This window comes from Coregonus lavaretus (genome assembly GCF_964263955.1).
Source record: "Coregonus lavaretus genome assembly, chromosome: 22".
NCBI lineage: Eukaryota > Metazoa > Chordata > Actinopteri > Salmoniformes > Salmonidae > Coregonus > Coregonus lavaretus.
In genome coordinates, this window is record NC_140009.1 from 9,183,003 (window position 1) to 9,208,117 (window position 25,115).

The following is a 25,115-nucleotide window of genomic DNA, read 5'->3' on the forward strand; positions in this document are numbered from 1 at the left end:
CTAAATTGTATCTAAAAGATACAATTATAGGACACACTGTTGCTGTTAAAGGCCTCACAAGATCTATTTACTATGAACAAGGTAGTGATAAAACATGAACCATTTTGTGATGACTGCGGCCTCATTGCTGTTAGACAAACCATATCATGTAAAGCGATACACTGTCAATATCTTTAAGAGCATGCTTTATGCAATCAAAAAAGCAAAGTCAAATTGAAATCCGTGCCAAAATACAAAGGCGGCAGGGATTGCTATAAAAGGAATTCCAGTGTGCACTATGGAGGCTCTGAAGGGACAAAAAACAACCCCAGAATGAAAATATTGGTATGTACTCTGATCTATTTCTGCTTCCCTCCCTGCAGCCTTTTTAATCGTGCATCCCTACCCTTACAAGAGCCCCCTGCTAGAGTGGGAGGCTGGGTGTGATGTTTACATATAACACTAGAACCACCACTTACAAATGAGTCCCGCTGGGTATATCCTCAGTCCTGGGACCTCAATGGGCACTGAATAACTCCTGGCAACACATGTAAAGCTCTGAAGGTTGACACACCCATGGTCACGGGATGCTGTTGTACTGTATGCGTCTCCCGTAAAGGGACAACATATATCAGTCTTCTCATAAGAAACACCATAGCTGGGCATGGGGATCTTTTTTTGTAGGTGTAACAGGCTGTGTGTCACAGAATAGTTTGCCTGAGAGAATGTGGTAAATGGCTTTTTATGCTGTATATCAAACTATACATGTTTAAAAACATACAGTTTAATACACAGCACCAAAGCAATATCCTGTGTCTTGAGCACCTGATCCTGTGTCCAGTCAGTCCGCGTTTACAGTAGATAATATTACAATCTAACTAAGATTCATTTATTGTCCTTTTTCACGGTGTTGTCAAATATTGCCTACAGTACGTGCATGTCCCTTCACTGTTTTCACTTCTCTAAATTGTAATGTTTTTGGAGCATTGTAAACCTTCAAAATATACAGGAAAGACCATTATACAACATATATAATTACCATCATTTGAATAATTTCATAATGTGAAATGTTGTATAAAGACGACAGGATCAATAAAGCCAATAATTGGATCTCATTACAAAACAACACAATACTGACAGCACAGTACACATTATTAAAGCAGTATATTTTCTTTTTCATCAGAAGTGAATTACATAATAAAAACAATCGGACACTTTAATCACATAATCAGGGCCAGTATTCTTAATTATATATTTTATACATCTCATCATCATCTATATATTTTTTTAAATTTCAAGTTTAAGTCGACTGATTTTAACTTTACACTGGATGTTTTCTTTTTTTCCCTGTTGATAATATTCTTAAATTCCAATCACCAAATCCCAAACATGATTTCATAGATAAAACAAAACACTAAACGAACATGTTTAAACGAATAAAGACAGACAAGCTCTAAACTACTCCTTTAATACTTTATAAACCTTAACATCAAAAAACTTCTAAAGGAAAACAGTTTTTTATTATTGATGTAAGATCAGAAAAATGTATTTCATAAGTTGAAGATAAGAATACAAACTAGATGATTTTGTTGCAATTAAAAAGACAAATGTTTAAAATGTTACATTTACAAATGGTAAAAGTAGTTTACGTTTTTTTGTACAATAAAAAAATATTTAAAAACAGCTGTTGGCTATGAGTTTTGATGCATACAGTAAAATCAGTTAATTATGCAGGTCTTCATGGAAGGAACTACCACATTTCAACATGTTTCATGAATACATGTGTTGCGGTGAGACAGACACTATTGATTCTGGTCTGTGTCAATCAGTTCTGCTTTACAGGCCATGGCACAACAAACTAATCAAAACATATTTCTAAAAAAGCAATATCAAATGTTAGAGACCAAAAAAAGTCAAGAAATTCAAATAATTGTATATATGAAAAGGAAACACAGATATTATATGTGGACAGAAGATGAAGGAATTTGAAGTTCTTACGCAGTCAGCTTTTCCCCTCCAACTTTGGGACCCTAAAGACCAATGAGACATACTGAAATTGAGAGACAGACTGGGTGTCTTTAATACCCTTCAGAAGACATTTGATGTGGTATCATGTGTTTTTTGTCAAATTCAATAAACCATACAGTAGTAATTTTACATGACATGATGAAAGTGACAAATTACTAGCTAATTCCTTCATAAAGTAGAAACAGTTATTTCTATCATGCATGAGAATGATGCATAGAGCCAATATAAACCATATAATCAACCATATAATCAACCATATCATCAAAACACCATAATCCCCTCCCATAGTTCTGTTTGACAACAGATCATGTCAAGACTCTATGTTGCTCACTTCTAGCCATCAGGCTCCAGGTAATCCTCGTCATCATGGATCTCCAGGCCCTTGGGCTTGGGTCTCTCATGGACCTCTGCAATCTCCTCTCTGGTCTCAGCTGGCGTGATCATCGACACCACATCATCGTAGCTCTCCTGTTGATCTTCCTCCACCTCGTAGGTAACATGTTCTGTAAAACATTTAGTACAGAGCAGCACATAAAGAATAATATAATATAAGCTATTTAACAGACGCTTTTTATCCGAAGCGACTTGCAGTCATGCGTGCATACATTTTTCGTATGGGTGGCCCCAGCGGGAAACAAACCCAAGACCCTCAGCGTTGTAAGTGCCATTCTCTGACGGCTGAGCCACACAGGACCAAAGACACAACACATTCAGGTACGTACGTATATAACTGAGCTGGGCCTTTATATTACCGTGGGTAGCAGCAGGTCCAGCCCCTGGGCCTGGACTACTGGTTCCATCTCCTCCACTGGATAAGGGTTGAGCTGGGACGTTCTCCACCTCAGCAATGTCATCGTAGGACAGGGATGACGCAGCACTTCGCCGGCCATTCTCCTTGTCTCCGTCAATCACTGATCCTGTAGGAACAGCAATACAGAGAGGGATGTGATGATACAGCAACAAGGCACTTCATTATACTAGGACAGCTACAGTGATCCCCCCCTTATCATTAAAGTAGTTATCCCTTCTGTCATCTACAGTGCCTTCGGAAAGTATTCAGACCCCTTGATTTTTTCCACATTTTGTTACGTTACAGCCTTATTATAAAACGGATTAAATTGTTACCCCATAATTACAAAGCAAAAACGTTTTTTCTTTTTTTTTAGCAAATGTTAAAAAAAATACAAAACTGAAATATTACATTTACATAATTATTCAGACCCTTTACTCAGTACTTTGTTGAAGCACCTTTGGCAGCGATTACAGCCTCGAGTCTTCTTGGGTATGACGCTACAAGCTTGGCACACCTGTATTTGGGGAGTTTCTCCCATTCTTCTCTGCAGATCCTCTCAAGCCTGTCAAGTTGGATGGGGAGCGTCACTGCAGAGCTACTTTAAGGTCTCTCCAGAGATGTTCGAGGTCCGGGCTCTGACTGGGCCACTCAAGGACATTCAGAGACTTGTCCCGAAGCCACTCCTGCGTTGTCCTGGCTGTGTGATTAGGATCTTTGTCCTGTTGGAAGGTGAACCTTCACCCCAGTCTGAGGTCCTGAGCAGGTTTTCATCAAGGATCTCTCTGTACTTTGCTCCGTTCATCTTTCCTGCGATCCTGGCTAGTCTCCCAGTCCCTGTGGCTGAAAAACATACCCACAGCATGATGCTGCCACCACTTTGCTTCACCGTAGGGATGGTGCCAGGTTTCCTCCAGACGTGACGCTTGGCATTCAGGCCAAAGAGTTCAATCTTGGTTTCATCAGACCAGATAATCTTGTTTCTCATGGTCTGAGTCTTTAGATGCCTTTTGGCAAACTCCAAGTGGGTTGTCATGTGCCTTTACTGAGGAGTGGCTTCCGTCTGGCCACTCTAGCATAAAGGCCTGATTGGTGGAGTGCTGCAGAGATGGTTGTCCTTCTGGAAGGTTCTCCCATCTCCACAGTGGAACTCTAGAGCTCTGTCAGTGTGACCATCGGGTTCTTGGTCACCTCCTGACCAAGGCCCTTCTCCCCTGATTGCTCAGTTTGGCCGGGCGGCCAGCTCTATGAAGATTCTTGGTTGTTCCAAGCTTCTTCCATTTAAGAATGATGGAGGCCACGGTGTTCTTGGGGATCTTCAATGCTGCAGAAAGGTTTTGATACCCTTCCCCAGATCTGTGCCTCGACACAATCCTGTCCCGGAGCTTTTGGTTTTTGCATGCTCTGGCATGCACTGTCAGCTGTGGGACCTTATATAGACGGGTGTGTGCCTTTCTAAATCATGTCCAGTGAACTGAATTTACCACAGGTGGACTCCAATCAAGATGTAGAAAAATCTCAAGGATGATCAATGGAAACAGGATGCACCTGAGCTCAATTTCGCGTCTCATAGCAAAGGGTCTGAATACTTATGTAATTAAGGTATTTCTGTTTTTTAATTTTAATAAATTAGCAAACATTTCTATGCTTTGTCATTATGGGGTATCGTGTGTAGATTGCTGAGGAACGTTTTTCATTTAATCCATTTTAGAATAACGCTGCAACATAACAAAATGTGGAAAAAGTCAAGGGGTCTGAATATAAATACTATATAATTTTTTCGTTGATATATATATATATACACTGCTCAAAAAAATAAAGGGAACACTAAAATAAAACATCCTAGATCTGAATGAATGAAATAATCTTATTAAATACTTTTTTCTTTACATAGTTGAATGTGCTGACAACAAAATCACACAAAAATTATCAATGGAAATCAAATTTATCAAGCCATGGAGGTCTGGATTTGGAGTCACCCTCAAAATTAAAGTGGAAAACCACACTACAGGCTGATCCAACTTTGATGTAATGTCCTTAAAACAAGTCAAAATGAGGCTCAGTAGTGTGTGTGGCCTCCACGTGCCTGTATGACCTCCCTACAATGCCTGGGCATGCTCCTGATGAGGTGGCGGATGGTCTCCTGAGGGAACTCCTCGCAGACCTGGACTAAAGCATCCGCCAACTCCTGGACAGTCTGTGGTGCAACGCGGCGTTGGTGGATGGAGCGAGACACGATGTCCCAGATGTGCTCAATTGGATTCAGGTCTGGGGAACGGGCGGGCCAGTCCATCGCATCAATGCCTTCCTCTTGCAGGAACTGCTGACACACTCCAGCCACATGAGGTCTAGCATTGTCTTGCATTAGGAGGAACCCAGGGCCAACCGCACCAGCATATGGTCTCACAAGGGGTCTGAGGATCTCATCTCGGTACCTAATGGCAGTCAGGCTACCTCTGGCAAGCACATGAAGGCCCCGCAAAGAAATGCCACCCCACACCATGACTGACCCACCGCCAAACCGGTCATGCTGGAGGATGTTGCAGGCAGCAGAACGTTCTCCATGGCGTCTCCAGACTCTGTCTCGTCTGTCACATGTGCTCAGTGTGAACCTGCTTTCATCTGTGAAGAGCACAGGGCGCCAGTGGCGAATTTGCCAATCTTGGTGTTCTCTGGCAAATGCCAAACGTCCTGCACGGTGCTGGGCTGTAAGCACAACCCCCACCTGTGGACGTCGGGCCCTCATACCACCCTCATGGAGTCTGTTTCTGACCGTTTGAGCAGACACATGCACATTTGTGGCCTGCTGGAGGTCATTTTGCAGGGCTCTGGCAGTGCTCCTCCTGCTCCTCCTTGCACAAAGGCGGAGGTAGCGGTCCTGCTGCTGGGTTGTTGCCCTCCTACGGCCTCCTCCAACTCTCCTGATGTACTGGCCTGTCTCCTGGTAGCGCCTCCATGCTCTGGACACTACGCTGACAGACACAGCAAACCTTCTTGCCACAGCTCGCATTGATGTGCCATCCTGGATGAAGTGCACTACATGAGCCACTTGTGTGGGTTGTAGACTCCGTCTCATGCTACCACTAGAGTGAAAGCACCGCCAGCATTCAAAAGTGACAAAAACATCAGCCAGGAAGCATAGGAACTGAGAAGTGGTCTGTGGTCACCACCTGCAGAACCACTCCTTTATTGGGGGTGTCTTGCTAATTGCCTATAATTTCCACCTGTTGTCTATTCCATTTGCACAACAGCATGTGACATTTATTGTCAATCAGTGTTGCTTCCTAATTGGACAGTTTGATTTCACAGAAGTGTGATTGACTTGGAGTTACATTGTGTTGTTTAAGTGTTCCCTTTATTTTTTTGAGCAGTGTATATATATATATATATATACTACCAGTCAAAGGTTTGGACACACTTACTCATTCAAGGGTTTTTCTTTATTTTTTCTATTTTTTACATTGTAGAATAATAATGACTACATCAAAACTATGAAATAACGCATATGGAATCATGTAGTAAGCAAAAAAGTGTTAAACAAATCAAAATATATTTTATATTTGAGATTCTTCAGATAGCCACCCTTTGCCGTGATGACAGCTTTGCACACTCTTGGCATTCTCTCAACCAGCTTTATGAGGTAGTCACCTGGAATGCATTTCAATTAACAGGCGTGCCTTCTTAAAAGTTAATTTGTGAAATTGCATTTGAGCCAATCAGTTGTGTTGTGACAAGGTAGGGGTGGTATACAGAAGATAGCCCTATTTGGTAAATGACCAAGTCCATATTATGGCAAGAACAGCTCAAATAAGCAAAGAGAATTGACAGTCCATCATTACTTTAAGACGTGAAGGTCAGTCAATCCCGAGAATTTCAAGAACTTTGAACGTTTCTTCAAGGGCAGTCGCAAAAACCATCAAGAACTATAATGAAACTGGCTGTCATGAGGACCGCCACAGGAAAGGAAGACCCAGAGTTACCTCTGCTGCAGAGGATAAGTTCATTAGAGTTAACTGCACCTCAGAAATTGCAGCCCAAATAAATGCTTCACAGAGTTCAAGTAACAGACACATCTCAACATCAACTGTTCAGAGGAGACTGCGTGAATCAGGCCTTCAAGTCAAATTTCTGTAAAGAAACCCCTACCAAAGGACACCAATAATAAGAAGAGACTTGCTTGAGCCGATGGAAACACGAGCAATGGACATTAGACCAGTGAAATTCTGTCCTTTGGTCTGATGAGTCCCAATTTGAGATTTTTGGTTCAAACCGCCGTGTCTTTGTGAGACGCAGAGTAGGTGAACGCATGTTTGGCTCCCACCGTGAAGCATGGAGGAGGATGTGTGATGGTGCTTTGCTGGTGGCACTGTCTGTGATTTATTTAGAATTCAAGGCACACTTAACCAGCATGGCTACCACAGCATTCTGCAGCGATTCGCCATCCCATCTGGTTTGCGCTTAGAGTGACTATCATTTATTTGTCAACAGGACAATTTCCCAACACACTTCCAGGCTGTGTAAGGGCTATTTACCAAAAAGTGATGGAGTGCTGCATCAGATGACCTGGCCTCCACAATCACCCAACCTCAACCCAATTGAGATGGTTTGGGATGAGTTGGACTGCAGATTGAAGGAAAAGCAGCCAACAAGTGCTCAGCATGTGGGAACTCCTTCAAGACTGTTGGAAAAGCATTCCATGTGAAGCTGGTTGAGAGAATGCCAAGAGTGTGCAAAGCTATCATCAAGGCAAAGGGTGGCTACTTTGAAGAATCTCAAATATGAAATATATTTTGATTTGTTTAACACTTTTTCGGTTACTACATGATTCCATTTCTGTTATTTCATAGTTTTGTTGTCTTCACTATTATTCTACAATGTAAAAAATTGTAAAAATAAAGAAAAACCCTGGAATGAGTAGGTGTTCTAAAACGTTTGACCTGTAATGTATATATATAGTTTATTAATTACACTTCTGATAATTTAATGGATGTCATGCTGTGGAGTTGTTTTAACAAAAAAGGATGGAACTCACCATGGCGATTCAAATCTCTCATTTCCATTGGTCCAAACTGTTCATTTTCGCTGGTCTCTACGTCCTCATAGTCTCCACTCTCAAAAGCAGACTCTTTTCTCATTGAGAATCTCGCTGGATTCAGAATATTATACTAATCAAAACATCAGTGTCTCTCCAAAGCATACATATTAAGAACATATCTAAATGTTTTCACATATTCCATAACATTTAATTCAATGTCACTTGATGTTTCTAGTGTAGAACATGCTGTTAAAGTGCTCACTGACTGCCCTCCAGTGGTGGCACAATTGTACAAATGCATTTGTAATGTGTTTAGGACATAGAGATACAGTGCCTTGCAAAAGTATTCATCCCCCTTGGCGTTTTTCCTATTTTGTTCCATTACAACCTGTAATTTAAATGGATTTTTTGTGGATTTCATGTCATGGACATACACAAAATAGTCAAAATTGCTGAAGCAAAATGAAAAAAATTACTTGTTTCAAAAAATGCTAAAAATAAATAATGGAAAAGTGGTGAGTGCATATGTATTCACCCCCTTTGCTATGAAGCCCCTAAATAAGATCTGGTGCAACCAATTACCTTCAGAAGTCACATAATTAGTTAAATAAAGTCCACCTGTGTGCAATCTAAGTGTCACACCATCTGTCACATGATCTCAGTATATATACACCTGTTCTGAAAGGCCCCAGAGTCTACAACACCACTACGCAAGGGGCACCACCAAGCAAGCGGCACCATGAAGACCAAGGAGCTCTACAAACAGGTCAGGGACAAAGTTGTGGAGAAGTACAGATCAGGGTTGGGTTATAAAAAAAAATCTGAAACTTTGAACATCCTACAGAGCGCCATTAAATCCATTATGAAAAAATTGAAAGAATATGGCACCACAACAAACCTGTCAAGAGAGGGCCGCCCACCAAAATTCACGGACCAGGCAAGGAGGGCATTAATCAGAGAGGCAACAAAGTGACCAAAGATAACCCTGAAGGAGCTGCAAAGCTCCACAGCGGAGATTGGAGTATCTGTCCATAGGACCACTTTAAGCCGTACACTCCACAGAGCTGGGCTTTACGGAAAAGTGGCCAGAAAAAAGCTGTTGCTTAAAGAAAAAAATAAGCAAACATGTTTGGTGTTCGCCAAAATGCATGTGGGAGACTCCCCAAACATATGGAAGAAGGTACTCTGGTCAGATGAGGCTAAAATTGAGCTTTTTGGCCATCAAGGAAAATGCTATGTCTGAAGCAGACCCAACACCTCTCATCACCCCAAGAACACCATCCCCACAGTGAAGCATGGTGGTGGCAGCATTATGCTGTGGGGATGTTTTTCATCGGCAGGGACTGGGAAACTGGTCAGAATTGAAGAAATGATGGATGGCGATAAATACAGGGAAATTCTTGAGGGAAACCTGTTTCAATCTTCCAGAGATTTGAGACTGGGACGGAGGTTCACCTTCCAGCAGGACAATTACCCTAAGCATACTGCTAAAGAAACACTGAAGTGGTTTAAAGGGAAAGATTTAAATGTCTTGGAATTGCCTAGTCAAAGCTCAGACCTCAATCCAATTGAGAATCTGTGGTATGACTTAAAGATTGCTGTACACCAGCGGAACCCATCCAACTTGAAGGAGCTGGAGCAGTTTTGCCTTGAAGAATGGGCAAAAATCCCAGTGGCTAGATGTGCCAAGCTTATAGAGACATTCCCCAAGAGACCTGCAGCTGTAATTGCTGCAAAAGGTGGCTCTACAAAGTATTGACTTTGGGGGGGTGAATAGTTATGCACACTCAAGTTCTGTTTTTTTTGTCTTATTTCTTGTTCGTTTCACCCCAAAAAATATTTTGCATCTTCAAAGTGGTAGGCATGTTGTATAAATCAAATGATACAACCCCCCCAAAAAAAATCAATTTTCATTCCAGGTTGTAAGGCAACAAAATATGAAAACTGCCAAGGGGAGTGAATACTTTCGCAAGAGGACTCATCACGGATATAACCCATTTTAGCATGGACATTGTCATTGAGGGCTTCCACTATTTTAAAGTAGTCAACTGTTTGGGGATTCCTATGAATTGGGATCAATCAGCCAATGAAGAAGAAGAAAATTGACTACTTTAAAATGGAGATAGCCTCAATGGCGCTGCCCATGCCATCACAGACGCTATAATGGCACAGATACAAAGATTGGTTTTATATCTATGGTTTAGGATCGATACCACTTTAGGATAATTTCCTAATTGTGACAGAGCTACACAGATACACAAATTATTACAAAGGTGTGCTTCAATTTGGCTATTGTACTGTAAGTGGCTTTAGTTGGTAAATCCCTACAGTATTATTATCAGCTGTTGAAATGACACTTACCTTTGAACCTGGTTACAAAGCGTCTTCGTAGGAAGAGACAGAGGGCAGCGACCATGACCAGAGACAACACTCCGAGGGAAAGACCAACATACAAGTTGATGGGGATCGGAGCAATGGGGTTTTCGACTTGATAACCTGAAATCATATTAAGTGATTGGGGAGAAATATTATAACTTAAGACATAGACCGTACACATTTTGTCCATCTTAGATTTTAGGAAAAGAGTGTCTTGAGTTTTACTAAGATGATAAAAGCAATTCTGAAGAGTGAGAGACATCTTTGCCATTCTATAGCTAGATAGACCCCTACAGTTATCAACATATCTGAAAACAAGGTTACCTCCCACAAGCTACTTCAAATCAAATCAAATCAATTGTTATTTGACACATGCACCGAATACAACAGGTGTAGACCTTATAGTGAAATGCTTACTTACAAGCCCTTAACCAACAATGCAGTTTTAAGAAAAATAAGTGTTAAGTAAAGAATAGATAAGTAAAAACTAAAAAAATCACAAATCACAAATAATTAAAGAGCAGCGGTAAAATAACAGTAGCAAGGCTATATACTTACAACCTGAAACATTGGAAATTAGCACTTTGAACAACTAATGGTGGTGTGATCATTGTAGTACCTTCACAGTATATTACACCAGGTTTTTCACAACGCTTCTCCTTGAGGATGCAGTGCTGTAAATCTGTATTGTCAGAGGAGCATTGGAGAGATGTCTCTGGTGTTTTTAGTCCTTTTTCCTCATCTGACTGTTCAAACAGATCCAGTTTAAAACCCAAAGGAATGCTACAGTTCAGCTTCTCGCAAAGGAATTCAGCTTCCTTTGAAGACAAACTCTGTAGACATGCCGACTCCCAGGTCCCTCGATAAAGTATCTTAATTCTCCCTCCGCATTTCTGAGTTGAATTGAATTTCACAGCACCTGAAAAATAAATGATGAAGTTGCACCACTTACTGCACTGCTAACCTCTGTTATGGAAACATCACTACTGTATTAACCACACGATTAGTTACCGCTTGTCATGTACACGTCTTCAAAGTTAGTATTTAACTCTTACCTGCACACGACACAGAAACCAATCCTCTACCACACTTTCCTTTCGTTGTTTTGCACTGGCCAAGATTGGACTCTGAGCCGCTGCAGCTGACAAAATATCCATCAGATCGACGTCCTTTGTTGGTTTCTTCGGATGAGATTCTGTTGCTACACTCCTGCTCTTGACATGCTATTTTGGAGTGACTGTCATCCCAGTTATCATAACACACTGGCAGGTGATTTAACATCACCTGCCCAGAGCATTTACCTGGATCTCCCAGGCTTGCTGTGAGAATATCTATGGGGAAACATAGGTGTAAGAATACATAAGCGCCTCAGTCCTTCAGCAGTAACATCAATTATCTTGGCAACTTAAATACCACAACATTTATTTGGTATTATAAACTGGGTGGTTCGAGCCCTGAATGCTGATTGGTTGAAAGCCGTGGTATATCAGACCGTATACCACGGGTATGACAAAACATTTATTTTTGCTGCTCTAATTGTGTTGGTAGCCAGTTTATAATAGCAATAAGGCACCTTGGGGGTTTGTGGTATATGGCCAATATACCACGTCTAAGGGCTGTGTCCATGTATTACGTACGTCCCAATCATATCTCCCTACTCCATGGTAGGAGTTTCAGTCTTTTCCTTTCAAATCAGTGAAGGGGAGTGAACAAGTGCGTACTTTGGAATGAAGGGGAGATAATTGGGACATCGCCCCTGTGTTCATAGATATTGTGTTCATAGGATATCACGTGGGGTCTAAGGCTCATTATGTATATGTTTCTATAGGACAGCGACTAATGTTGTCATTTTGGATTTTGATGATCAACCATTAAAGATATGCGGTGGCAAAAATCACACCATTATCAGTGAGAGTATTTGGAATTACTTGTCTTGTACAATTTAATTATTTTATCACTATCTCACCGCGGCACTTTACGAAGAGCGGCTGGTTTTGAGAGGGCCCGTCGTTTAGTTCACAGTCCCAGATGCTGTTCTTGCCTTTACAGCTGTACTTCTTCCCCCACCAGAGATCATGATTCTCTGCATTCTCCATAGTTGTATGGTTTATGTAGGCTCCACAGCCCAGGTCTGTGCACAACACCTTGCTCTCTGTCTCAGTCCAACCATCGCTGCTGACAGCCCAGCCGTGTGCTCCACTGTACACAAACACTTGCCCCTCACAAGCCCCTTTCCCTAGCTTCAACACCATTCTCCTCCATTCTGTGAAATAACACAAGGCACAGTGAAGGTTAGACCAAGTTAAACACACAGCAACGAACGTGCAGCAGGTAACCTAGCAGTTAAGAGCGTTGGGCCAGTAACTGAAAGGTTGCTGGTTCAAATCCCTGAACCAACTAGTTGAAAAATCTGTGGATTTACCCTTGAGCAAGGCACTTACCTCAAATCTCTCTGGGTAAGTACATCAGCTAAATTAGGAAACCCTCAGGCAAATACGTATTCGGATGGCAAATACAGTGTTAAGAATGCAAGGGCCCCAAACTATACTTTTTACAAAAGACAAACTAGTTATTGTGTACATAATGACTTTCATATGGAAATTGGGAATATAAAAAAATATATAGCTATTATTATACACTTTAAACAATATATTCTCTCATTTTGACTCCGGTGTTAAAAGCATAGAAATGAACAAAATACCAGAGCATTGGAGACCACCGAAGGGACATAGTTTGTTGTTGGTCTGAGTAAGTGTAACTCCACACTCTGCCGAAGAACTGCTGTTTGCACTACAGCTGAGGCCTGACACAACAGCATCACTGCTTGCAGGTGAAGGGCCAAAGAACGAGAGAGGTTTGACAGCGTGTCCACAACCCTGCTCTCTGCAGATAGTGTTTTGGACATCTTGGTTCTGGAGGGCAGTCTCACAGACAGGGCGCCAGATTCCTTGGTAGAACATCTGTACGTTGCCTGAGCATCTATCTCTATGATACATTAGCCTGGCCTTGACACTTCCTGCATTGGAATAATCACATCAAATGAAAAATGATCATGCATCAGCAAAATAATGTGAGAATAATATTACATAAAAATAAGGATTTAATGGAAAACAGGGACTGCTACATGATATTACCTGAGCAAACAACATAGGCTGGCTTGTTCTGACAGTAAGACCCATCAGCAATTTTGACCATGTTGCACTGACTGATGTTAGTTGTCTGCTGGGTACTGTGCACACTGCCAATAATGATTTTGTAATCAGCTGACGGTGATTTTGTCTTCAGGTAGGACAGAGGATAGATGGCTGATCCACAATGGAAGGCTTTACACAACATGTTGGACTTATGCTCCGTCCAGGCATCCTCACAAACACCTCCACACATTCCGTTGAGGCACACATCCACCTTTCCCCAGCATTTCCCCTCACCTCCAGCGTCATCTTTCAGGCTTACTGTTTTACTACCTGTCAGGGCAAAGCAGAGATATCAGGAGGAACACCATGAAGACCTACTATTATAATTATTATCAAATTATTTCCATCACCTGTATCATCATATACAGTTATTCTCCTTTGAAAAATAAAATAATCAATCATTAGAAATAGAGAGAGAGAGAGAGGAACGGGATGTACAATGTTTTGTCAATAGAATGCTGTGTACCTGAGCAGACGACAGAGGCTATACTGTGGTTCGACAGACGTTCACTCCGCTCGCAATGAAAAAGGGATTTGTTCGTTGGCAGGCATTTGTACGAGTATTTCCACAAATCAGTGGTTCCACTAGCATTAACAACGCTAGTGGATTCAAAGTTAATTGAGATAGCATTCCCACAGTCCATCTCTTGACACACCACTGTGGCAGTTTGACGATCCCAAGTGTCGTTGGACCCAGACAGCCAGTAACTCTTCCCAGCTTCCTCTATGCCCACCTTGCCAGAGCAGGCAGAGTCCCCCATCAGGAACACCACCCGACGCTCTAAACAATCAGAAGAAAGGCAGGGAAAGGGTCCACACATCAGTAAAACACATGTAATCCTAAACAAACCATATTCAACTGCAGCATTAAAGCAGCAAATGGTTCTATTTGGGTAAACTAACTTGACATGACAAACTGTAAAGTTTAATATGCATATATTTGTTGTATCTATTTCATGTGTACGAGAAGGAAAATGACAGATACCTTGGCAGATTAACATCTTATTTTTCTCCTGTTGTTGTAGTTGTTGTTGCAGTTTGTTGGTTGGCTTGATACAGCTAGAGATAGATGTCGAGCCACTAACACAGGTCACTTCAATGTCCATTACTGGACTCTTTCCTTGAATGAAGGAATCAGTACCAGGAGCAGCCACAGCATCACCACATTTCAGTTCTTTGCACATCACTTTTGAGTTTTCCTCCTTCCAGTTGCTTTCACCGACGCTCTTCCACTTTCCTTCATACTGAATCTCTACTCTTCCAGCACACCTTCCAGGGCCATCTGACAAACGCACTTTCACACAACCTGGAGAACAATGTCAGGGGAAAAGAGTATGAAAAACAATTTATATTATTCTAAGTATTAATAAACCTACAATTTAGCACATTATACATGCAAAAAATGTGAAGATTATAAACCAATGAGAAAGAAGAAGAAACCCGCACACTGCTCTTGATTGTGTCACTGCTCTTGATAGTATCACTGCTCTTGATAGTATCACTGCTCTTTGAGGGCCTTGAGGCCACTACATAAAGCTTAATAAAGAGCAGTGATAATAGTAAGAGCAGCGATACTAGCAAGAGCGGTGATACTATCAAGAGCAGTGATACTATCAAGAGCAGTGATACTATCAAGAGCAGCGACACTATCAAGAGCAGTGATACTATCAAGAGCAGTGATACTATCAAGAGCAGTGATATTATCAAGAGCAGTGATACTAGCAAGAGCAGTGATACTAGCAAGAGCAGGGTGCGGATTTCTTATTTTGTCTCATCTTATTCGGCTGTTACCATGGCACCTGCAACAAAGATGACTCAGATGTGCGATTGCCTTTTGAAGATTATAAACCAAAAATCTACTTCTTTAGAAATGGCATTTGAAATGATCAAAACACTGGTAATAGTTTTCCACATATTTTTCATATCGTTGTAATTCTATAAACAATACTGAAAACAATCCTACTGCTCTCGAGTTTCCTGTGTTGTGTAATGTATAGTACCTGAGCAGATGACGTTGGCTGTTTTGCATGGGGTTGAGCTCTCTAAGTGATTGGCCAGGCAGTGCCACAGTGAAGCCTCAGAACCTTTGCAATCTACTTGGTCATGCATTCTACCATGCTGGGGTTGACTCCCAAAGCTGACTGACACAACCTCTCCACAGCCCAACTCTCGGCACACGACTTGTCCATCATTTTTATCCCAATCCTTAGAACACACAGCCTCCAGTGTGCCAGAGTGGTTGAAGTGTACTGACCCAAAACAATGACTGACACTTCGGTCATCTTTCAACAGGGATACGTTGACTTCGTCTGAAACACATTGAGCAATAATTCTCAAAAACTCATAGAAAGTTATTCTTAGCTTTTTCTCATGCACATTGCTTTAGACAAGGCGCAACCATCTTTTTTTTCTTCTCAAAACATACAGTATTTGGACATCGTATAAATTAAACAAATGCAATAAATACATTTTACTCTGATATTATTTTCTCTTTTTAAGATTGCCTTTTTAAAGCTTTGCTCATGATTCAAAACCTTAGAACATTTGTGAGTTTTGCCCAGAGAACACTGTGAACTGTCTCAACAAATGAAAAATTGACCTCTCGGAGAGCTTTACCTTTACAATCTAGTGAGATGTTTTTGGAACCATCACAGACCATGCGTTCCTGACTATTATTGGTGCCACACCGCATGTGTGAGCACAGATCATCGATTGATTCGTTCAGCTTGTATTGGCTTTGGCATACAGGTTTCCAAAACCCATCGTCATCATCCACTTCCAACTCTCCAGAACAGACATTGCTTCCACCTTGTAGACGAAAGTTGTGATGATCTGTTTGACATAAATCATACGTTTTTGTAATTTCACCTCAAAGGTAACAGTAAATGTTCCACTTTTATAAAATGAGTTGACATAGACAGTATATGTTATTAAATTAGTAATATCAGAAGGTAATCATAGTGCACAGGCAGATACCAAAAACGGAACTTTGATACATATACATTGACATTTGAGTCATTTAGCAGATGCTCTTATCCAGAGTGACTTACAGTTAGTGCATTCATCTTAAGATACCTAGGTGAGACAACCACACATCACAATCATAGTAAGTACACTTTTCCTCAATAAAGTAGTTATCAGCAAAGTCAGAGCTAGAAATGAGGAGGGTGGGGGGGGGGGGGGGGGGTCAAGTGCAAGTGTTGGTTCAGAATTATTATTACGTTTATTATTATTATTATTTTTAAATGTGGGGGGTGGGTCGAGGTGAGGAGGCAGATTATTTAAGATACTCTTTGAAGAGGTAGGGTTTCAGGTGCTTTCGGAAGATGGGAGGGCCAAGAGACCAGAGGTGGCAGAACGGAGTGCTCGGGTTGGGGTGTAAGGTTTGAGCATAGCCTGAAGGTAGGGAGGGGCAGATCCCCTTGCTGCTCCATAGGCAAGCACCATGGTCTTGGAGTGGATGCGAGCTTCGACTGGAAGCCAGTGGATAGATGCATGCACATCTTAAACTATGTGTTCTGATGGTCCAGGACTGACCTAACAGTTGGACATGATAGGGCAGTTGGTCACCCACCACCTGTTCAAATGTCCAATACATTCGTATTGGATATGTCACACTAATTGCTCCTTGCGGGTCGCCGTCAATAATGGCTGATCCCTGGCTGCAACCCCACTCTCCTTGGCTGTCTCAGGGGGAGTTGGGATATGCAAAAAACACATTTCCATTTCACACCTCACAATCGTACAGGTTACCCACTTGTACATGCACTGAAACAGGACAAATATAAGCACCCCCTATTTAATCTTAAAATATGCGCCTTACAAGAAAATATTCACAGCAACATCTTGGATGCCATCTAGAACCTTAACACATTTCCACAGTGTCAAATTGGCACCCCTTGTATAGGTGTGGTCAGCAGTATTGTGTGATAAGATAGAGGTAACTGCCCAAAACAAGAAAACACCAACATAAAGTGTCTTAACAGGGCGTTGGGCCTCCACGAGCCAGAACAGCTTCAATGCACCTTGGCATAGATTCTACAAGTGTCTGTAACTCTATTGGAGTGCTGCGACACCACTCTTCCATGAGAAATTCCATCATGTGGTGTTTTGATGATGGTGGTGGAAAACGCTGTCTCAGGCGCCGCTCCAGAACAGCCATGGCATATGGTTTACATTGTTTTCATGCTCATCAAACCACTCGTGCCCTGTGGATGGGGGCATTGTCATCCTATGGGGGGCATAGCCATGGTTTTATCCATGACCCTAATCATGATGGGAGGTTAATTGCTTAATTAACTCAGGAACCACAACTGTGTGGAAGCACCTGCTTTCAATATACTTTGTATCCCTCATTTACTCAAGGGTTTCCTTTACTTTGGCCGTTACCTGTATCTTCATCTTATGTTCACTGATGGTGCTGTGTGCTGATAGGCAGCAGCAGAGCAGGGCCACCAATAACATACAGTTCCACTAAGACCTCCACTAACTGTATATACAGTTCCACTCAGCCTGGTCTCATAGACTAGACGTAACATAGTAAAAGTAAATCCGGAATACACAAATTAGTATGGTAGGTTACATTTGGTATAAGACAGATGGCTACTTAACACAAAAATGAAAGTAGGGTGGTTGGTCAGGGTGGATGGGAAGGCGTATAACGTGAACATCTAGCAACCCAATGGTTGTGAGTTTGAATCTCATCACAGACAACTTTAGCATTTTTGCTAATTAGCAATCTACTACTTAAAAATAAAATAAAAAATAAATAAAAAATAAATAAAAATAAATAAATAAATAAATAAATAATGTATGCACTCAATAATGTAAGTCGCTCTGGATAAGAGCATCTGCTAAATGACTAAAATGTAAATGTAAAATGTAACCCCAAAAGTGAAGGGTGAAATCTGCAAACAGTTAGCCACTAAAGCACCTTAATGCATCACACATACAGCGTGAGAGTTATATGAAAAAATTGTGATTACAGCATAAAATAGTGATTGTAAGATCAATGACTGTTACCAGTGAATGTGGTGAGGTGAATGTGAAATACTTGCCTGAGCAAATCACGGCGATACGTTCTGTACACATCTCTACATCCTTGGTTAGACATTGCCAGATATGTTTCATATGCTCATCGCTGCTGCACTGCAAATGTTTGAGGTCGCCAGTTTTTGCCTTTTGTGAGAACATTCCGGCTGCTGGGAGACGCTTAGATTTGCCACATTTGAGATGTTCACACACAAGGTCAGCCTGCCGTTTATCTGAACCAGAGGTAAAGAACAGACATGTGTTATGACCCAAGGGCGAAAACGTGGTGTAGATATTGGGGGAGATGAACAGTGGACGGGGGTCCCGGGTATCTCCCCGGAATTTGTTTTGACAATTTAAAAGCATTTTCTGCAACTCTACACAGTTTGAAATGACTTACAATGACTCTCTTGAGGGTATTTTGAGGGGTACATGGAGGGATATTTTGAGGGGTATATGGATGGGTATTTTGAGGGTTACATGGAGGGGTACTTTTGAGGGGTTCATGGAGGGGTATTTTGAGGTGTATATTTTGAAAACACAGGATAAATGGATAGGAAAATGTGCAGTTTCATGATGCTATTCTTATGCTATTCTTCACATTTTCGAATGAGGATGAGAGAATATTTTTGCAGTTTTTAAAGCTAATTTCCTGCTCCTGTACATACACATATTGCCATGAGGCTGAGTTAAAATGATGCCGTTTTAAAGTAACTGACCAGTGAAAATCTCATTTCAAAAAGTTAATATTCTTTTAACTCATACCCAAATAATGTTGTGGACTCCTATACTCATATTTGTGGCCAAATCATAAATTGGAGAAAGCCCCCCCCCCCCCCCCCCCCCCCCAAAAAAAAAATGCTTGCTATTTCCTCATAGAGGATGAGCTGGCCAACTCGCATTAATATTTTTAATGACCGGTATACAGCCACACCATTCTGTTGTTGGGGTATGCCCACACCATTCCAAACAAATCCTGTGAAATGAAGTCAACACATACTGGAGGAGTTACTGGCTAGCTACAAGTGGCTAGCTTAGCTAATGAACTAGCTATGTTGGTTGCGGCGTGCATGACCAGAATGACACATTGATGAACCACCAAAGGCACACCCCATTTCTGTTTGAAAATTGAGAAGAAGGAGGATTTGGACCAATTTTTGTGCCCGAAGCTGATTTCCTGCAATTCTATACATTTTGCCATTGCTTATGATGTGTTCATATGCTATCTGGGAGGGGGGGTGTCCGAACTCCAGGGTGCCCCCAACCCCAAGAAGATTAAATACAATTTTACCTATGTTACAACCATCACAAAAGGATTGTTTTCACCGCTTGTACAGTCTAGCCATACTTCTTGAAATACATTGTATAAATAAAGGAGAAGAAATATCTTCAAATGAAACTACTTGGATAATTGACACATTTCTAGTTTTGCTATTCACTACCTAAAAGAAAATGTGGATGGTGATTGCTTGCACCTAACTAAGCATATACAGTAAGTTCTAATGAAATATAATTGTTATCAAATGATATAAAGTGTAATTAGACTTTATATTAACAAAAAATTACATGGGTCCCATATTGTAAAGTAGCCTATTTGTTAAATCGTAATTTTATAACTCAAACATTAGCTAACATGATTAGATTAACATGTCTAATTAACATTTCATGTACAGTAGGGTAATGGTAATGTTAAAATCAGTAGTTCTAGTTTACTTGTGACAGAGTTAGTTAAGTGAAGGTAAGATGTAGCTCTTACCCCATTTCGGATCACAAAAGTAGCCCGTTTCGTTGACCTTTGAGATTTTCTGGTATCTGAGAGTTCCAGCACATCTAAACCCAGGCAAACTCTCAAGCGCAAGATGAATCTTATCTGACGATAATAAAAAATAAAAAAAGACTTGTGAGGCTCAAAATGTAATTCAAATGCTTCATTTTGTTTTTAACTTAATGCAAATACTGTACAACACAAAATAAAATCCATATTTTTCAATATTTGAGTTGACAATCAGATGATGTAAAAAGTATTTTTGCTAAATATCAAAGTTAGTAACATGACTTTTTAAATATCGGCATTGGGTATACCATATCGGCATTGGCTGTTGTGACAAATAAAATATTGAGGTGTCAGTGTTAGCCAGCAATTAACATGTAGTAAAATATCCAACCTGATAGAATTACCAATACACAACAGAACATGTAAATAACTTAAAAGTACACTTACCCGAACATGTGATTTTTTTTACTGTATCCTTGGTATAGGAACTTATGTTCCACCCTGGAAAACTGCATTTCCATAGATACGGCTCATTTCCATTGCATTCCAACTCGTTCATCCATGTGGTAAGATTAACCTTTTTCAATATGATATCTTTGGAGCCATTGGATGTCCCACAGCCGATGCTCTTGCAGATTACATTCTCATTGTTCTTGTGCCATTTCTGGTCACCAACAATACCCCATATCCCACCATGGAAGATTTCAACATAGCCCTCGCATGGACCATCCCCACCCTGCAGGATCAACCTGTTTTCCACTGCACAGTAAAATAGATATTATACTATTAACCAGATCTGTGTTCAAATGCATGTGTGTTGATGATCTTTTTTTATTTAAATATTTATTTTCTGTGTATTTGAGTATGTTTTAATAATGAGGACCAAATCAACTACTTCTATTGGAAGTATTTGAAAATATTTTGAGATAATATTTGAAAGTATTTTCAAATACTTATTTCAAATACTTTTTTTAAATACCTAGGTTAAATGCAGGGGAATGTATTTGAGTCAGTGTATTTGTATTTGTATTCAAATACATGCCAATACTTTCCAAGTCTATTTCCAAAGTATATTCCAATATTCAACTGAATACTTACTTTGAAATGTATTTTAAAGTAATTGAGCTACTTGAAATGGTATTTGAACCCAGGTCTGCTATTTAGTTACTGTAATTCCTGTGTAGCTCAGTTGGTAGAGCATGGTGGCTGCAATGCCAGGGTTGTGGGTTCTATTCCCATGTGGAAAATTTATGAACTCACTACTATAAGTCGCTCTGGATAAGAGCGTCTGCAAAAATGACTAAAATATAATTGGGGAAATATCGGAGTGAAATCCTAATTTACTAGCTATTTAATGGTTGGGAAATTATCAAAAAATGTTAGCCCCACTTTATGAATGTGATAGCATTTTAAAAACTCCCTGAATATGGCACCACAATATTCATAGATTCATAATCTGATAAGATAGAGGTAGTTCTACAGTAGTTTTTCTTTTTTAATTCTTCAAAAGACAAAATTGCTTGTTTGATTGCTTGTTAAAAGCATCTAGAACAGGTTAATATTAACCAAAAAAAACTAGCTTTTGTACCAAAATCTAGGACAATAATTCAATAAATATTAATAACATAAGTTTAGAAATCATACAAAATAATTGATTTACTAATTTAGAACTAGGCCTAATGCAGACACATCTGTATTATCTATATTTAACAAATACATTGTAGGCCTATCAAGGGATACTGTATGTAATGGGGGACAATTTACTTCTAGTGTTGACATCTTATAGAAATAATTCAGTTATGGCCAAATATATTGGCACCCTTGCACTTTTCTTAATTTATTTTTCTAAAATAAGTTGAAATTGAAAAACAACTTTTGGTCTCCACATATTGTTATTGGATTTTCAACATTGCAGAACCTATTTTGTTGTCATGGAGAAAATTTAAGCAATTAGCTAATTGTGTCAACAACTGCAACGCTGCTGGGTTTTTCACGCTCAACAGTTTCCCTTGTGTTTCAAGAATGGCCCACCACCCAAAGGACATCCAGCCAACTTGATACAACTGTGGAAAGCAATGGAGTCAACATGGGCCAGCATCCCTGTGGAACCCGTGTAGCTCAGTTGGTAGAGCATGGTGCTTGCAATGCCAGGGTTGTGGGTTCGATTCCCACGGGGGGCCAGTATGAAAATGTATGCACTCACTAACTGTAAGTTGCTCTGGATAAGAGCATCTGCTAAATTATTTAAATGTAAAATGAACGCTTTTGACACCTTATAGAGTCCATGCCGCAACGAATTTAGGCTGTTCTGATGGCAAAAGGGCGGTGCAACTCAAAATTAAGAAGGTGTTCCTAATGTTTTGTACACTCACTGTTTGTAGAACCTGGTGTTGTGCTGGAGATATTGAAAATTAGGTTGAAAAGTAGTGAAATTGACCCTAGAGAGATATTACCACCTATGGCTGCAAATAGACTATTGAGACGGCTTATTATGCTTCCCCAATAATAATGCATTAAATCACAGACCGGGCACATCATTGCACACATGTTGTCACACATCATGAAACACATTGAGGCAAACATTTCAGACAGTAGACTAGTCGCAAAATATAGTTCAATTGATTGAACATTACATTTATTTAAATATGATTGAAATAGCCTATATAGGCCCATGTGGCCTATGTATCTTTTAATGCCGTCATCTCATTTTTCATTTGATGCATCATTTGATCCTTTACTTAATTGTAACAATTGCAAATACTTTAGCAACTTTGTATTTGTAGTCAACTTTGTTCTGAAATTATTGGCAGTCACAGTCAGACAGATTGCCTAAACATCTTGATTCTATGTTTAGCGGAGATCTTCTTTGAATAAAGTGATGCAGAAGGGCAAAAAAAGCATCTAGCGATGCACTTTGGCTGCTGTACGAATGGTCTGGAGCACTAGTAGATGCACAAAGGTTTTTAAGGACCACGTTACTAACGAAGGCTTTGGGAAACACCTCGGCTACTAAAGATACATCGTAAGAAGGTTCTAACGATGATCTTAACACTACGAAGGCTCTGGGAAACGAGGTCCTGAATTTAACACTGGCCACTCCAGAACAGTCCAGCGTTTTTTTTTTTACCATTCCTGGGTGCTTTTTGATGTGTGTTTGGAGTCGTTGTCCTGCTGGAAGACCCACAACCTTGGATGGAGACCCAGTTTTTGGACACTGGGTTGAACATTGGATTTCAAAACACCTAGATGATCTACAGATTTCATGAGGTCTTGCACAAATTCAAGGTCCCCAGTACCAGAGGCAGCAAAGCAACCCCACAGCGTTATCGAACCTCCCCCATGTTTGTTTGTCGGCAGGGTGTTATTTTCTTTGAATGCTTAATTTGGTCGTCAGTAAACATAGCGCTGGTTTGTATTGCCAAAGAGCTCTGATTTTGTTTAATCTGTCCACAGAACATTTCCCCCAGGATTAAGGCTTGTTAATGTGAGTTCAATTGTGGTTTCTTGTGTCTCTTTCAGCAGTGGGATATTCCTATGTATATCAACTTAATGGAGCATTCAAAGAAAATAACATCCACTCCCTACAATCAAACATGGGGGAAGTTTGATCATGCTGAGGGGTTGCTTTGCTGCCTCTGGTACTGGGGGCAAGGCATCATGAAATCTGTAGATTATCAATGTGTTTTGGAGTCCAATGTTCAACCCAGTGTCCAAAAACTGGGTCTCCATCAAAGGTGGTGGGTCTTCCAGCAGGACAACGACTCCAAACACACATCAAAAAGCACCCAGGAATGGTTCAAAAAGAAACTTTGTTCTAGAGTGGCCAGCATTGAGTCCAGATCTGAATCCCAACGAAAACCTATAGCGAGTTCTGAAAACAGCAGTTGGTGGACGGCACCCCTCAAATATTGTAGAATTGGAGCAGTTTGCAGCTGAAGAGCGGGCCAATGTTCCAGCAGATAGGAGTAGCAAGCTCATTGATGGCTACAAAAAGTGTTTGTCAGCAGTTATCACAGCCAAAGGCTATACAACTAGTATTAGAAAAAGCATTAGCTCTTGGGTGCTAATAATTGTGCCCATGCCATCTGTTTTTATTTTCTACATTAAAAAATGCTAACTTAAGTTTGTTCTGCAACGTTGAAAATTCAATAACAATGTGTGGAGACCAAAAGTTTTTTTCAATTTCAACTTAATTTAGAAGAAATAGGAAATTGTTTAAGAAAAGTGCAAGGGTACCAATATATTTGTCCAGAACTGTAAATGCATGGAAGGAAAATGTTTCAGTTATATTGTCTATAGCGCACTCCAAGAAGGCTACATATCCCTTATATAAAGTACATTTAATATCCTATTGACTTCCATTATTAATCAAAGTTTCTACTTGCCTTGAGTGGAGGACAGGTGTGGGGATGATGCATGCAAGAGAAGCACGAGGAACCACATAGTCACAACAGGACAAAAAAATGAGGCAAAGAAAAACGACCTTGGTTTATAAAGGAGGGCATTTCCTTCAACTATGAACACAGGTCATCTTTGTCACCACACCTAGAAAACATAATTCAGCTCCAATAATCCCACTATTTGTTACATTACTGTATTCAGAGTTTAGGAAATTACACACTTTGATAAAGCTATGTTATATTTTACAGAATTATTTTAAATTGACAGATAAAGTTCTGTTTTACTGTAAATGAAGAGGCCTTGCCTTGACACAAAGTAGCCATCCTCACTTAGATAAATGTTACAGCCTAAACCATGGTTTTCTTGTGGTCATATAAATCAGTATTTCATGATACTGTTACAGCAAAGTAAGATGTAGTTTAGCAGGGTTGATATATTTACAGTAAAGGTACATGCATTATTGTCACATAGTGCTGACAACTGTTAAAATAACTACAAGAGTAGATG

General features: G+C 40.3%; 1 protein-coding gene across 1 annotated transcript; it reads right to left on the reverse strand.

Moving 5' to 3' along the window:
* Window positions 1–1,125: 1,125 nt before the first annotated feature.
* On the reverse strand, window positions 1,126–24,650 carry LOC311149493 (scavenger receptor cysteine-rich type 1 protein M130; the record flags this gene model as incomplete). The annotated part of the gene is made up of 18 exons (XM_084186682.1): window positions 1,126–2,009; window positions 2,339–2,510; window positions 2,760–2,924; window positions 7,830–7,943; window positions 10,194–10,328; window positions 10,828–11,127; window positions 11,264–11,539; window positions 12,175–12,471; window positions 12,910–13,224; window positions 13,343–13,672; window positions 13,869–14,183; window positions 14,388–14,708; window positions 15,403–15,711; window positions 16,019–16,234; window positions 18,460–18,666; window positions 20,190–20,303; window positions 20,655–20,966; window positions 24,593–24,650. 17 exons carry the CDS (start codon window positions 24,648–24,650, stop codon window positions 2,341–2,343), a joined length of 3,954 nt encoding a protein of 1,317 aa, XP_084042808.1. The 3' UTR covers window positions 1,126–2,009; window positions 2,339–2,340.
* Window positions 24,651–25,115: the final 465 nt, after the last annotated feature.